Here is a 14797-nt window from a genome sequence, read left to right on the forward strand (position 1 = left end):
TTTTAAAAATATGACCTTCTAAATGGATATAGTGTTTTAGGTGTGAAGACAAAGAAGTCATTGAAGATTGCAAACACTGGTGAACAGATGTACTTGACTTGCCCATCCATTGTTTTTAATACATTAAAGAAAAAAAAAGGAGATGGAAAAGGGGAATTTGAATACCTGTATAATCTCTAGTCCACCCCTTTGTTCCTTTTACCTGGCCTGTTCCTTTCAATTTGTTATCTGTCTGGCCCTTAAAGACATCTGAGTTCACAATCTCTACTTTTTTTTTTTTTTAAAAAGGAACTTTATTGGGGAACAGTGTGTACTTCCAGGACTTCTTTTTTCCAAGTCAAGCTGTTGTCCCTTCAATCCTAGTTGTGGAGGGTGCCATTCAGCTTCAATTTGTAGTCCTTTCAGTCTTAGTTGTGGAGGGCACAGCTCAGCTCCAGCTCCAGTTGCCATTTTCTAGTTGCAGGGGGCACAGCCCACCATCCCTTGCGGGAGTGGAACCGGCAACCTTGTGGTTGAGAGGACACATTCCAACCAACTGAGCCATCTGGGAGCACAGTGGCAGCTCAGCTCAAGGTGCCATGTTCAATCTTAGTTGCAGGGGGCGCTGCCCACCATCCCTTGCAGGACTCAAGTTGTTGAACCGACAGCCTTGTGGTTGAGAGCCCACTGGCCCATGTGGGAATCGAACCGGCAGCCTTCAGAGTTAGGAGCATGGAGCTCCAACCGCCTGAGCCACTGGGCCGGCTCTCTACTTTTTTTTTATAACAGCATATTCTTGCCATCCATCTTGGATTTAATAGTTAACAGTTATAATTCTTCTTAAAGCAACTCAATAAACCTCTGGTTGATGGTAACTTCTAAGCCTGCTGTGGAATGAATATGAATTGCCCGTGCTCTAAACATACTGTTTTGTGTAAAGCAATTTAGCTAATGAGTGTACCTAGCTAATCATCCAGCTTCTACATCTAATATGACCTGTCTGTTCTCTACTTGTCTTCACATTTTAAATTTTATTCAGGAAATTATATGCTATAAGGTCACTCATGTTCTGAGGAATTCATGAATATTATGGGATTTAAACTTTAAGAATTTCAATTTTTCTCTGTATCTACAGAGTTGGCAAATGATTCCCATGATGCCTACCTGTTAAAAAAAAAATCAGGGCTATCTGGTCACTCTTTTTATGTCTAAATTGGAAAAAGCACTGAATTCTCCATAAATCACTAGGTGAGTAGTTGATCATTCTATAGGCAAGTTAAGCTTTTTTTTTTTTTTTTTAGATTTTTTTTTTTTAATTGGGGAAGGGGAACAGGGCTTTATTGGGGAACAGTGTGCACTTCCAGGCCTTTTTTCCAAGCAAGTTGTTGTCCTTTAAATCTTAGTTGTGGAGGGTGCCGTTCAGCTTCAAGTTGTTGTCCTTTCAGTCTTAGTTGTAGAGGGCACAGCTCAGCTCCAGGTCCAGCTGCCGTTGCTAGTTGCAGGGGGCACAGCCCACCATCCCTTGCGGGAGTCAAACTGGCAACCTTGTGGTTGAGAGGACATGCTCCAACCAAATGAGCCATCCTGGAGCTCAGCGGCGGCTCAGCTCAAGGTGCCGTGTTCAATCTTAGTTGCAGGGGGCGCTGCCCACCATCCCTTTCAGGAGTCGAGGAATTGAACTGGCAACCTTGTTGTTGAGAGCCTGTGCTCCAACCAACAACTGAGCCATCCGGGAGGCAGCTCAGCTCAAGGTGCCGTGTTCAGTCTTAGTTGCAGGGGGCAGAGCCCACCATCCCTTGCGGGACTCAAGGAATTGAATTGGCAACCTTGTGGTTGAGAGCCTACTGGCCCATGTGAGAATCGAACTGGCAGCCTTCGGAATTAGGAGCACGGAGCTCTAACTGCCTGAGCCACTGGGCCAGCCCCAAGTTAAGCTTTTTTATTGTTGTTCTTCACAGAGGCAAGGGTGACATGGAATTTCATTCCAAGGTATTCCTAATTCCTTTCTGTAGAAGTGATTAGTCAAATACACAGTGCTGTGCTTTGTTCAGGGTGATGTGACCAGACATGAATCTTGTCCCTGAGTTTTAGGTCCATCTAGCCAACATAAAGTATTATCCCTATTTTACAAAAGTGAAACCTAAGGAGATTTTGCCAGGCCCCTCAAGATAATGTCTTCATTAAAGGATTTTCTAATAGTCATAGGTGTGCCAAAATGGAATGGATCAATTTGTTAAATAGTGAGCTCCCTGTCATCAGAGATGTTTAATAAATTTTGCATGGGCACAGAGAGTGAATTATACTCATTGGCATATCAGGTCACTTCCAGCCCTGAAATTCTCTTTCAATATAAAGTCAGTAATTTCAAGCAGTATTTTAGGTTACTTATTTCTCCCACAAACGACCAGATGATTGGCTGAATTCTCTATTTCTCTTTGGTTATAAAAATCTTTGCATAGCAGAACTCAGGCTTTCTGGCTAATAATTCAGATGCCCTGCCCCTTAAATGCTATTTGTTTATATGTACACATAGAAAATGCCACCAGGGTTGACCATATCTAGTTGAACATATCTATGAAATTATAGACATATAACAAAGGTGAATGTAATCACTAACTGGACAGCCCAGTCTGGTTGTGTCTCACTTTTATTTGTTAGTTTTGCAACACATTTGGCATGCTTAAAATTTTAGTGGGATACTGACATAACATTTGTATGTTAAAGAAAATTACAAGGGGGAAAATTAACATTTAAATAGATTTGGATTTTTAGGGAGAAGACAGAAAATCCAGCCTGTGATTTGGCTTAGCTAGGAAAACAAGAGTAATTGATGGTTGTCAGTATTAGAAAAGATTTTCCAGAGAAAGGAACTGTCAAGATAAAGGAAGGAGGAGAAAGATCTTCAGACCTAATTCCTAATATTGTTGTAAGAAAGACTGTGAGCAGGGGAAGGAGCAGTCCTGCTGGAGAACTTCCAGCAAATAATATTCAATTCCTGTCCAGGTTACACACCTTAACTCAGCTTACCTCCAACACTGTAAGATAAACACTTACATGTTTTTCTTAAAATGGCAGGAGATGCTGAATTTTCTGCACTGTTACTGGTGATTTGCATATTGTGCTAATGAATCCTGCCTACTTCTAGCCCAACCCCCTTCCTAAATACTGTATAAATGAAAAGCGAAGAGACTACTACCTGGATAGCAGAAAAATGAGTGTAGATTTATGATAGTTTTGCCAACCATAGCAAGAAAGTTATATATTCATGAGAAATGACTGCAGAAATATCATTTGACAATATTTCCAAATTATTCCGAGGGAAAACCGGTTTCTTTTAAAAATCAATGAATTGTGTGTTTGAATTGAATGCTTACTTTTAGCACTGTTCTGTGTTATAAGCAATAAATACATTTATTTGTATATTTTTTAAAACTTAGAATAATTGAGCATGTATTGTGTACCAAGCATTGTACTATAGACTTATATGATATTATCATAGCTAAAATGTTCTCACTAAAAGAAGTAGGAGTACTCTTTGGCCTCATACTAAAGGCCATTTGTAATCTGGCTTCTCAACTACAATTTGTTTATTGTCCCTGAGCAAATTTTCCTCACTTTTTTCCTTTGCTCATGTCTTTTAAAACCTATTCATTCTTCAAAGTCTGATTTCATTTTTGCCTCTTCCTCGAAGCTTTCCATAACTTCGTCAACATAGAATGTCTCCCTCTTCCTTTCAGCAGGAAGCCCTTGTTATCTGCAGTACTCTGGCACTTATTACATGTTGTCCAGTGCCATCTTGAGTGGTGCTTGTGTATATTGCTACCTGGCTTTTCATGTGAGCACATCCCGCTTCCCAAATAGATTTTGTGGTTTTTTTTTTTGTTTGTTTGTTTGTTTGTTTTTGTCAAACAAATACTATAAGTTTGTATTATGCAACTCATAGTGGAAATTCAACTAAACTTCTGCCTAGTCCCTTGCATCTAAGAAGTGGACTCAAATATATGTAGAAGAATTAAGACCTGGGTGTGTGCCTAAGAATGAAAAGTAATGCTCAGCTTTGTTGCCTGCAAAAAAGAAGGTGTATACTCTGATGTTTTACATTCAGGACCCAAAACATACTTTCCTAATACACACTGTAGGCAGTAGAAACTCCCACCCCCAACAAAACCTTTTTTTCACCTTTTCTCTCTCCTTATTGCTTCTATTTATAGCCCACCTATTGGCTTTCTCGCGGAGCTATAAACATCTTTGATGAATAAATTGTATTTTAGTTTCCTGGGGCAAAAATTAGAAGTCTTTTCTGAACAAGTATAAAGAGACCTCCCTGGGAGGTATTGTGTGCTATGCCTTTCCTGTAACCAAGCTTCCCTTGAGGGCTGAGCTGAGGTCAGCATAGTTTTAAATAGGTATACTCTTAGAGTAATATCTTGTATAGTGGAACTCTTTTGGATTAAAATAACAGCAACCCAACTAAACAGGATTAAAATAACAGCAATCCAACTAAAAGGGGGAATTTTTCATGAGGATATGAGATTGTTTCACAGAAGAGAAAGCGGTTGGCCTCCAGATACCATGTAGAGATATGTCTCTTACCTTTAGTTAATGCTCCAGGTCTGCTTTATTCTTTTCTCTTGTTGCAAGCTAGCTTCTGCTTTTTCTATCCATATAATGAAGACAGGCTAACAGCATCTGAGTCTGACATCCTAGAATCCAAGTGTACAGAGAAACATTGCCTCGACCCATGGCCCAATACCTGAAGAACTTTAACTGCTATCTTGGGCCAAGGGTCCATCTCTGAACCAATGAAATGTGGTCAGATGTGGGATGATATTTTACTTTATGGTATTTCTGAGGTAATCATTTGGCAGGAGGGTGGTAGGGATGGGCTGTTGCCTAGAGGAGATATGCTGGACAGATCAAAGCTTAGAGGTTTGCTACACTGTACATGTGTATAGAGGTGAAGCGTTTACAAACCCCTTCCCATATGTTCTTATGTGAGCTGCATGGCAGTTGAGTAACACAGGCAGGACAGGAATTATTGGTACACAACTTACACCAGAGGGCATTAAATATTCATAGAAACTAAGTGACTTGTGCAAGATTCACAAATAAGTAGTAAATTGTCATTCCACTATTCAACAAAACCCATCTTTCAAAATGTTCCTGAAATCCCACCACCTTCTTGGAGTTGATGATCAGGAGAGGAATACTATCTTACCTTGTCTTCTCTAGAAAAACAGAGCAGTTCTAGGGAAGTGTAATTTCAGGGAAGCAAGAATGAGGGAAAAGGAGAGTGAGGCAGAGAACTAAAGAAAGGAAATATAAGGGAGTGAGTCACTGAGCAGGTCACAATTTTGAAGCTGATAGCTGTTTATCACAGGATATTAATATTTTCAGAGAGGCTGTTTGAAGCTATCATGTGTGCCCCAATAGGTGGATGTGTGGGGGTGGGGGTGGGGGCAGGAAAAAACATGGATCCACTGGCTTCCATTTCCCTTGGTCCAAATTCAGGCCCTAGGGAATTAACTCACCAACACTTCCTGTTGAACGTGCTTGAAGACACAGCAGGACCTGCTGGGCCGCCGAGAATTCCTAGGGTAGAAGGCAAGACATTGTCAGGTCATACATGGCAGTGACATGAGGGATCAGAGGTAGCCATGGAAGGAGTCTGGCTGGCCCAGAAAATCATCAGCAACAATGAGCAGCTGGCTGCATGGTCTAAAGTGGGGATGGTGACACCTGCTCCCTGATGAAGGCTTACTTCTAGGACACCACTCCTATTTCACCTCAGAAGTGATCTAGCCCTTTTTTTATGCCCACACTACTCATCACATGAGTATATAAACATTTAACACAATTATTTATTCAAATTTTTTCCTCTCCTAAAGAAGATTTTTGTGAGGTTGGAGTACTGGTGATTCACTGATTCATAGTTTGTTGAGTACCTAGTATGTGCTGAGCATTATTTTAAGTGCTAGGGATAGAGTAGTGACAGACACAAATCTTTAACTTTTTGAAGCTTACATTTTAGTGTGTGTGTGTGTGTGTGTGTGTGTGTGTGTGTTTGTAGAAGCCAATAAAGAAATAAGTAACAAATATATTGTGTTAGAAGGTGATAAATGCTTTGGAGGAAAACAAAGCAGGAAAGTTGGAGAGGAAGAGCAGGTGTGGGAGTGAGGGTCGTAGATTAATTAGAGTGGCCAGGGAAGGCTTCACTGAGTGAGTGACATTCTAGAAAGAGCAGATGTGGATAGTTAGGGGGGGAAGTTCCAGAGATAGAGAAAAGCAAGTGCAAAGGCTCTAAGGCATCTGGATGTTTCCAGGAAGAGCAAGGAGGGCAATGTGACCATAGCAAAGGGAGAGGTTGATGAGAGAAGAGACACTAGATGAGGTTGGAGAGTTAATATAAGGCCAAACATCTTAGAACAATGAAATGACTTTCACTTGAGGAGGGGTGAGGAAGCAGTTGGGCTTTAGAGCACAGAAGTGATCTGACTTACTTTTCAACAGGGTCCCTCTGGCTGAGTTAACGCACGTGAGAAATGGTCATTGTTTGGACCAAGATGGTAGCAGAAGAGGTGGTGAGAGATGGTGATTCTGGTTTAAAGATGGAACTAATAGTATCTGTGATGGATTAGAAAGGAGAGAGAGAGAGAGAGAGAGAGAGAGAGAGAGAGAGAGAGAGAGAGAGAGAGAAAGATGACTCCAAGTGTTGAGGCTGAGCCAAGACTATAATTTTAGGGGGAAGATTACTTTAGACAGGAAATGGCTCTCAGACATCCAGGTGGGGCTGTTGAATTGACAGTGGATTTAGGAGTCTGAATTTCAAGGAAAAGTTCATGCCTAGAGATATAAATTTGGGAGCCGTCAGTATAACCTGGAAAGCCATGGGGCTGGATAAGATCACCAAGTGAATGAATGTAGATAGAAAAGAGAAAAAGACAAAAGACTGACTCCCAACCCACTCCAACTTTAAGGGATAAGGAAGGTTAGGAGTGACCAGAAAAGGGGCTCAGTAAACGTGGCCATCAGGTAGTACGAAAACCAGAAGAATGTGGTTTCTGGAAGCCAAGACAAGAAAGTGTCTCAAGAAGCAGGGACTGAACAACTTGGCCAAATGCTACTCATAGAAATGTTGAGAACTGACATTTGGGTTTAGCAGTATCGACGTTGTTGGTGACCTTGAGCAGTTCAGTGCAGTAGCAAGGGCAAATGTTCAAATGAAAGTTCAAAAAAGAATGGAAGGAAGAGAAACTGGAAGCAATAAATATAGGCAATTCTTTACAGTTTTGCTTTAAAGGGAAGAAGTCCAAAGAGGGTGGTAGCTGGAGAGGGAAGGAGAATAAAGAAGTATGTGTTAAGGGCCTGTTTCCATTCATGCCTCTTGGAAAGGTCCAGTGGAACTTACAGGCAGAAAGTGAATGACTGTCAGAAAAATAAACAAAATATCCCCTGGAAGCAGGTCTGCATGGGCCACTGAACTGATCCGCACATAGTTCTTTTATCAATGAGGAAACATATTGTGGGACTGAAGGTGCCTGGGTTAGGCCTTACCGGCCTAATGCCTTCAAGGTTTCAGATTCAAAAGGCAGAAACAATGAGTTTACCAAGTAGCAAAGTGGAGGTTCTCTACTAATCTGTGAAGCCAACACGCAGTCTGGCGGCATTTTCTGAGAGGTTCGTTTAGAGGGGAAGTTTCACAGATGTCACAGATGTCATCGTCATCATCATCATCATCATCATCATCAACATCAAACAGCAATTAAGTGCCTAGTTTCTCCTACCACCTCATCAATTAAAATACAGGGCTTTGTTCCCTGGGGAAGCTGGTTGTGTAAAAGTATAAAGAATCTGGAAGGTCACAGAAATGGGGGGAAGATACGCGTGGGGTACAGGCAGAGGGCTTTTGCCAAACCATCTTGCCCCCAGTTCCTGATTTTTCACCCTGCCTCTCCAAGCGCTGGAGTGGCTGCCTCTTTCCCTACTTCTTCCTCCTTTGCTCTTTGCGCCCCTCACTTTTCTTTTGCTGTTTTCTGTCCGTAGAGGGGAAGTTATGAAGATCGCCCGGGCCCCTACTTGCCTCTTCTCCGCCTATAGGCGCACGGAAGGGGACGGAGACCCCCGAAACCACAGTGGGGCAGGAGCTGGCGTTCTGAGCATGTGCGAACAAACCGGGGGGCTGAGGCGGATGTGGGGTGCCGACCTCGGTTCCTGCCCTAAGCGCAGAGCAAGAACTCGGTGAGCGCAGGGCCTGGCAGCACTATCCGGAGCGGTGCCCCTGCGCCCAAGGCGCAGCGGCTGCGCCCTGCCCTCCGGGCGTGGGCGAGGTGGCCGCGTGTGCTTCGCTGCTTGACGCGAGGACGAACCAATCAGGGCTAGCGGCCCGGGCTGCCATGTGACGGGCGAGGCGGCTCCTTTCCCCAGCGCGGCCAGAGGGAGGAGAGAACCGGAGCTCGCCGCGAGCCTTCGAGAGCAGCGGTAGCGGAGGCGGCGGCGGCGGCGGCACAGTCTCGGGCCAGCCGTGCGCGCATCCCCCGGCGCCCTGCTCGGGCAAGAGCTCGTCGGGCCGCGGGAGCCAGGATAGGAGCGGACAAAGCAAGATGGCAGGGATCTTAGCCTGGTTCTGGAACGAGAGGTTTTGGCTTCCGCACAATGTCACCTGGGCGGACCTGAAGAACACGGAGGAAGCCACCTTCCCGCAGGCGGAGGATCTCTATCTCGCCTTCCCCCTGGCCTTCTGCATCTTTATGGTGCGGCTCCTCTTCGAGAGGTAAGAAAGGCTGGAGCGCTCCTCCCCTCCCCCTAAACACACACACACACGCGCGCACACACACATACACACGCACACCCTCGCGCGCACACGCACACGCGTGCTCTGTGGCGCACGCACCGGCGCCCCAGCGCTCTTGCTCACGCCTCCCAACCTTTGTGTTCGGGAAGGGGTTGCTGACCCTTTAGTCCGGCTGCCGCTCTGGGAGCCAGAGAGGGTCTGTCTTGCCTACGGATTTCCTCCGGGCGCCTGGGAGGGGCCGCGGAGCCGTGGGGTTGCCCCCGCGCTTCCACTATTCCTTGGCCCGCTCTCTCCTCGCAGCGAGGGCAGGCGAACAAAGGTGAGCGGCGGCCGGCCGCGGGACGCGCCGCACTCCGCGGGGCTTGTTCCTCTCCACCCGATGGGCACGCCGCGCTCCCAGGCAGGGTTTCCCGGCTGAGGCTCGCCGCCACCCACCTGACAGCCAGGAAGGTTCCGGACGCGCGTCGGGGAGGGCGGAGGAACCGCGCACACTTCCATTCCTTTCACCCCGGCACAGGGATTGTCCGAACTGTGTTTCACGAATTCACCAGGGACTCCTTAGCTTCTGGCCGCTATTTGGTTTCCATGAGTAACACTGAGTGTCAGGCCCACATTCCTGGGAAATAGGTGACAACAGTAGATTTTCAAACCTACAGGCCATTAGCGGTTTCTTTAAAAGAGGATGTGAGAAGACGGGTGTACAGTCTGCGAAATGGTAATATTAAACTGACAGATACTTCCTGTGAATAACCATACACTTTTATTTTGCTACAAAAACTCACTTAAAATTTTTTTTAAAGAATTGACCTATTGTTTGTATAAATCTCAGATTTGGTTGGGTAACTCCACTGGGTCACGAACAAACTTGTTTTACTGAATCAGTCTTAGTCATTAAACTACTTTTTGCCGGCCACCACTCTCCGGGTGTTATTGAAACAAAACCGGGACAGCAGCACACACTTCTTTTTCTCAACTGAAAACCTTGACACCCCTCACGCCCCACCTCCTCCGCCCCCTTTATCAGTAAAGACTGAATTTCTGAGATCCCAGAGTAGAGTTTAGACTGTTTCTCACTTTACACTCCATCTCTCTTCCCCTGCCCCCAACTCACCTTGATTTTGTTTCTTAAGCTTTTGCTCAGTTATTTTGTTTGCTGTTTCTGTTTGTCTAAAGCCACTTTTGAAGATGGCAGAATTTGTCTTTTGTGTCATTTGTTGCTGGAAATGGCAACAGACAAAGCTTCATGAGAACAAAAAGTATCTTTTGTTTAAAGAAGGTGCATTATTCAATAGGCAATATTGTTGCTTAAGAACTAAGTGAGCTGTTCACATGCAGAGATTGACGTGCACAAGGGAACAGATCTAAAGACCTATTTTAAAACGATTTGAATCCAGCACAGGTGCGTCATTGATCCTATCTAGCACGGAGACTTACTGTGAAAAAGTGGTTGTATTTGCTGGTTTAGAGTTGCTTCTAGAGCAAATGTTTACTTGCAGAAAATAGGAATTCATGTCTAACCTTCCAGTCGCTCCAAAAACAGCCAGGAACAGCAGGTTGCTCTGTGTTGACACATAGTAGGGGGCTCCACACAGTTGCAGAAAGATATCTGATCAATTCAGACTGATAAATTCTGGCTGGGATCACTTTTAGCAAGCTAATGTATTTGAAAGAGATGTGTTGTCTGTATTTTCGAAAACCAAAGCATGTTTTCTAATGACCTGGATGCAAAAAGCTGATTCCAGGCTGTTCATTAGGCTGGAGAAAAACAAAATTAGGGAATGGAGATAGCTTTGTACTTAGATGTTCTCTGCTTTAAAAAAAAATTAAAAACCAATATAATAGTTGAAAACTGGAAAGTCATTTTTCCTCTTTCTGAACATTTTTCCCCCCTTGCTTTGCACAATCCCATGACTTAGAGTTTACACAAAGGGGTCAGGCTGCTTTCAACTGTCAGTCACAGCAAATGTCCTCATGTTGATGTGTAGAGAGTTGGTCAGTTTCTTTCAGGCCATTGATGCAAGTAGAAGTGATTTAATGGCCAGTATGAAAAGTGAAAGTTTATGGTTAATGTTCAGAATTCAATGGGGTCCATATACCACAGACTGCTACTGACTTTTGGAAGGGTGTCTACTTTGTTTCTTGCTATAGTAGCGACAGCTCTGTCTTTAACCATTCAGACTCTCTTGAAAATCCAACTGTATACTCGTATCCAGAATTACAAGTTCAGCATGTTTCTCCTCTTCTCAAACCTGAATGACAAATTCTGGTGTCCAACCTGTGGCCTTTACCTCAACATCTATCATCATAACTTGAATGATACTGTTATCACTGGTACGACTCACTTTCAGTAGCCTTCTAACGTGTTGTGCACACATCTCTGTCACTTGGGGTATTTGGTAATGTGGATCACGATTTAAAGGAGCCTATTGCAGAGCCCTTTGTAAAATGAAATGCTTTTACAATAGGCGTAATTCCTTCTGTATGCTATCCCTTTTTCTTCTATTGCCATTTATTTAAAAGCTGAGAACGTATCTATGAAATACCTGATTATCTAAGATCTCTGTTTCCGTTAAATGGGGTCAATAACACCCTTGTGGAAGCTAAAATTGTGAATGTGGAAACCTCCTCAGTCTTATATATTTCTATAAAAAGAAACGTGAAAGAATTGACTGAATTGGACTTTCGCCCAGTTGAACATTTCTTTTTGTTTTCCCCCCTCAGTGTTGTGTGTTGACAGTGGAGGCATTGGTGGCCAGAACGATGCCATGTTATAGCACCATATGGACAACAATATGGATGCCCAGCATGGTTGGTGAAAAACAGAGCAGCCTCAATTCAATGACTTTTGGCTGAGTCTGCGCATATCCCAAAGCTTGGTGGTTTTAAACATAGCTAACCTTCATACCTGCACTTAGTTCTGGGGAGGCGCAGGAAGAGCCACTGTAGATATTACTTGATTGACAGTAAAATAGCTTTGTGAAAAAAAATAAACTGGATGGTTTCTCCTAGAATGAAAAATGTAGTGTATACCATTGTACTGTGTTGCTGGGTTGATGATGAGGAACAAAATATTATTTAATAATGTAGCATTATCATCTATGTGATGAATTTTCTTGAATTAATGCTTGTTTAGGCTCAGTAAAACATTCTCTGGAACTATAATAAATGCTTCTTCCAAATTCAATTTTTTAAAAAATGTGTGTTGCTATGGTATTCATAAATGTGGGATTAAACTTTTGCTGAATTTCTTTTTGGGAATAAAAATTCTTTGAGTTATTGTTATAAAAGGTAATGTTAATACATTTTCTTCCTTGTGGGTTGAGGAGAGAGATGCAGAAAGTACTGGTCAAGAATCAGAACATTCAAGTTCTGGTAAAACTTCTCTCAAACTAGGGCAGCCACTTAATTTCTGTCTGCCTTACTTTCTCATCTGTGCAGTGAAGCAGCTGGTATTTGTAATATAAGGTTGTTTTCACCCTCCCAGTGATCAGAATCCTGTAGCTTACTAATTATTATCTCATCACACTTTGAAGCGAGGTAAACATCATTCTTTGCAGGCAGAAATAAGTCATCTAAGAATAAAGAGATTTTTTTTTTTCCTTGCAAATATTCTAGGCAATGGTTTTGTTTCTTGTATTTTTCAATTATGATTTGAGTTAAAAGGATCCTTTGGGCCATTATGATTTGTGCTCCAAAAAGCCACAGTATTTCAGAACAACGAACAAAGAAGATTCTGCAGAGAAAGCAATTGCTATCTTTCCTCAGACCTTTTTTAGATGGACCCGGAGTAGACCTGGAACATCTTGTGCTGGCTGGATAAGAAATGAGAAGCTCATTCCTGTCAGGTTGGCTATCAGAGCGGCAAGCTGTTTGGGAACTGTCATTCTTTAGGAGGCTCACACCAGTTTGCTTTGGCTTGTTTAGCCAAATAATGACCTGCTGCCCCAAACCTTCAAGGGGACAACAGTGTCTCAGTTATGCCAGAGGTAATATCTGGCCAATGGGCTTTTCTTATGGGTGTACTTAATATATGAGTATTTGCCTTGCCAGCAGCCTTGGGTGAGGCAGGAGAAGGGAGGTGAGAGGGGGAAGGGAGGGGAGGAATGTATTCCTGATGGTTAGAGGGGAAAGGAAAGGTGTGAATGAATGACTACCAGGAAAAAAGTGGAGTCAGGTGAGTTTCCTTATTGAAGGATCTTCCTATAATGTACCTTGAAATGAAACTGATTATGATCAGATGTATTTTAAAAGGGTGTGCAGTGGAGTGAATGTTTATGTCCCCTCAAAATTCATAAATTGGAATCCTAACCTCCAAGGTAATGGTATTAGGAGATGGGGCCTTTAGGAAGTAATTAGGTCATGAGGATGGAGCCTTCATGAATGGGATTAGTGCCCTTATAAAAAAGGCCCCAGCGAGCTCCCTCGCCCCTTCCACTGTGTAAGGACATAGTAAAAAGATGTATGTGAACTAGGAAGATTGCCCTCACCAGACACCCAATCTGCTGATGGCTTGATCTTGGACTTTCCAGTCTCCAGAACTGTGGGAAAGAAATTTTTGTTATTTGTAAGCCACCAGCCTGTGGTATTTTGTTACAGCAGTCTGAATGGAGCAAGACAGAATATTTGAGCATAACTTGCATCCAAACATGGTTTTTCTCCTGCAGTCTTCGTCCTGGATTTTTAACTCTGTGAAAGTACTGTTTCACTTGTTATTAAAACTATGGATACCTGCTTTGCCAGACTGGTGTAAGAAGCAAGAGTTGGGGTCAGACACAAGTAGGTTGCTTCCTACAGTTTCTGACAGGGATAGGAAAATTGGATTACAATGGATGTTTTATTGGAAAACAACCTAAAATCAAAGGGAATGCATTCTTTGCAGAACTTTAGTACTGCTTTCTCATCTTGCAAAATAAAAGGTTTGTCTTTATAGGGTGCAGTAGTTTAGCTATTTGCAATAGGTTGATTTATGGATAAAAGGCATGCTGTATTCTTAATGGGCAGTGCCTTAGACTGGTGGGAGACAATGAGATAACTTTAAATTATCACAAATGAGTTAACGTCATCAAGGAATGGTAAATTAACACCCGGAGTTCACTTGTGACTTCTCTGTTAAAAGTATGTGAATTCTCTGTGGACAGGGTTAAATGTTTTTCCTCCTGGACTCCAGTTTATAAGATATTTCAGAAGTGGTTTCTCTTTTGTGATGCAGAAGGCCAGGTGGCACTGGGAAGAAAATGGATATTCAGGGGAATTTCTTCCATCATCAAACCAGTCCCGTGGCTTAGTAAGAGATCACTACCTGCCTCAAGCTTGCTTCACCTGTTCTACTCACCTGATAACACATTGTTGGTGAGCACTACACTCTAGGTCCATGCTGTATATGGAAGATTTAAAATGTTTATTACATGCACATACATTCCTTCTTCCATCACCGGGCAAAACCAGATTTTCTAAAGCCACTGGTCATCTGTTTCTTACAAAGCCGTAACTCAAATCTTTGTCTTTTTCCTCTTCCATCTTCATTTGATCAGTTCATTTCTTAAATACTTTTGAGTCAGGATACTGAGGTTCCAGATTTTGTGTGTTAGTAACTAATTGTATCACATAATGTTTTTAGGGAGCCATTTTTTTTCTTTTTATTTGCAAAAATAGGAAGTAAACAAAATTGCCACTTGGAGGAAAAAGATCCTTCTATATTAGCGATACCCTGAGAATCTTTTTTTTTCAAAAGTGTCATTTTTTAAAACTTTTATTTATTTAAGTGTGTTTTTCAAGTATCCATCAGCTCCAAGTCGAGTAAGTTGTTTCAATCTAGTTGTGGAGGGCGCAGCTCTCAGTGGCCCATGTGGGGATCGAACTGGCAACCTTGTTGTTAAGGGCACTGCTTAACCAACTGAGCTAACTGGCAACCCTGCCCTGAGAGTCTTGACTGCTCAGATTTTATTATTTGTTCTCTTCGAACTTATCCCCCTTTTTGTAGAAATTATCTCATAAGCTCTTTCACTGTCACTCTTCCCTGCCACCATA

At 42.9% G+C, this 14797-nt stretch overlaps 1 protein-coding gene and 1 long non-coding RNA gene across 3 annotated transcripts in view; one reads left to right on the forward strand and one right to left on the reverse strand.

Moving 5' to 3' along the window:
- The window catches only part of LOC141567506 (uncharacterized), a 47188-nt gene extending 41615 nt beyond the window's left edge, over positions 1 to 5573 (reverse strand). The window contains exons 1-2 of the long non-coding RNA XR_012490170.1: positions 5511 to 5573; positions 4573 to 4682 (exon numbers count right to left, since the gene is read on the reverse strand). This is a non-coding gene — a long non-coding RNA (uncharacterized LOC141567506). The remainder of the gene's footprint in view (positions 1 to 4572; positions 4683 to 5510) is intronic.
- Positions 5574 to 8240: 2667 nt separating this feature from the next.
- The window catches only part of CERS6 (ceramide synthase 6), a 280641-nt gene continuing 274084 nt past the window's right edge, over positions 8241 to 14797 (forward strand). The window contains exon 1 of one of the 2 annotated variants that reach the window (XM_019727367.2): positions 8241 to 8749. In XM_019727367.2, coding sequence (XP_019582926.1) covers positions 8580 to 8749 — 170 coding nt within the window. In that variant the 5' untranslated portion in view covers positions 8241 to 8579. The remainder of the gene's footprint in view (positions 8750 to 14797) is intronic. The other variant, XM_019727366.2, reaches the window with a different exon arrangement.

This window comes from Rhinolophus sinicus, linkage group LG01 (assembly GCF_036562045.2).
Source record: "Rhinolophus sinicus isolate RSC01 linkage group LG01, ASM3656204v1, whole genome shotgun sequence".
Lineage (NCBI taxonomy): Eukaryota > Metazoa > Chordata > Mammalia > Chiroptera > Rhinolophidae > Rhinolophus > Rhinolophus sinicus.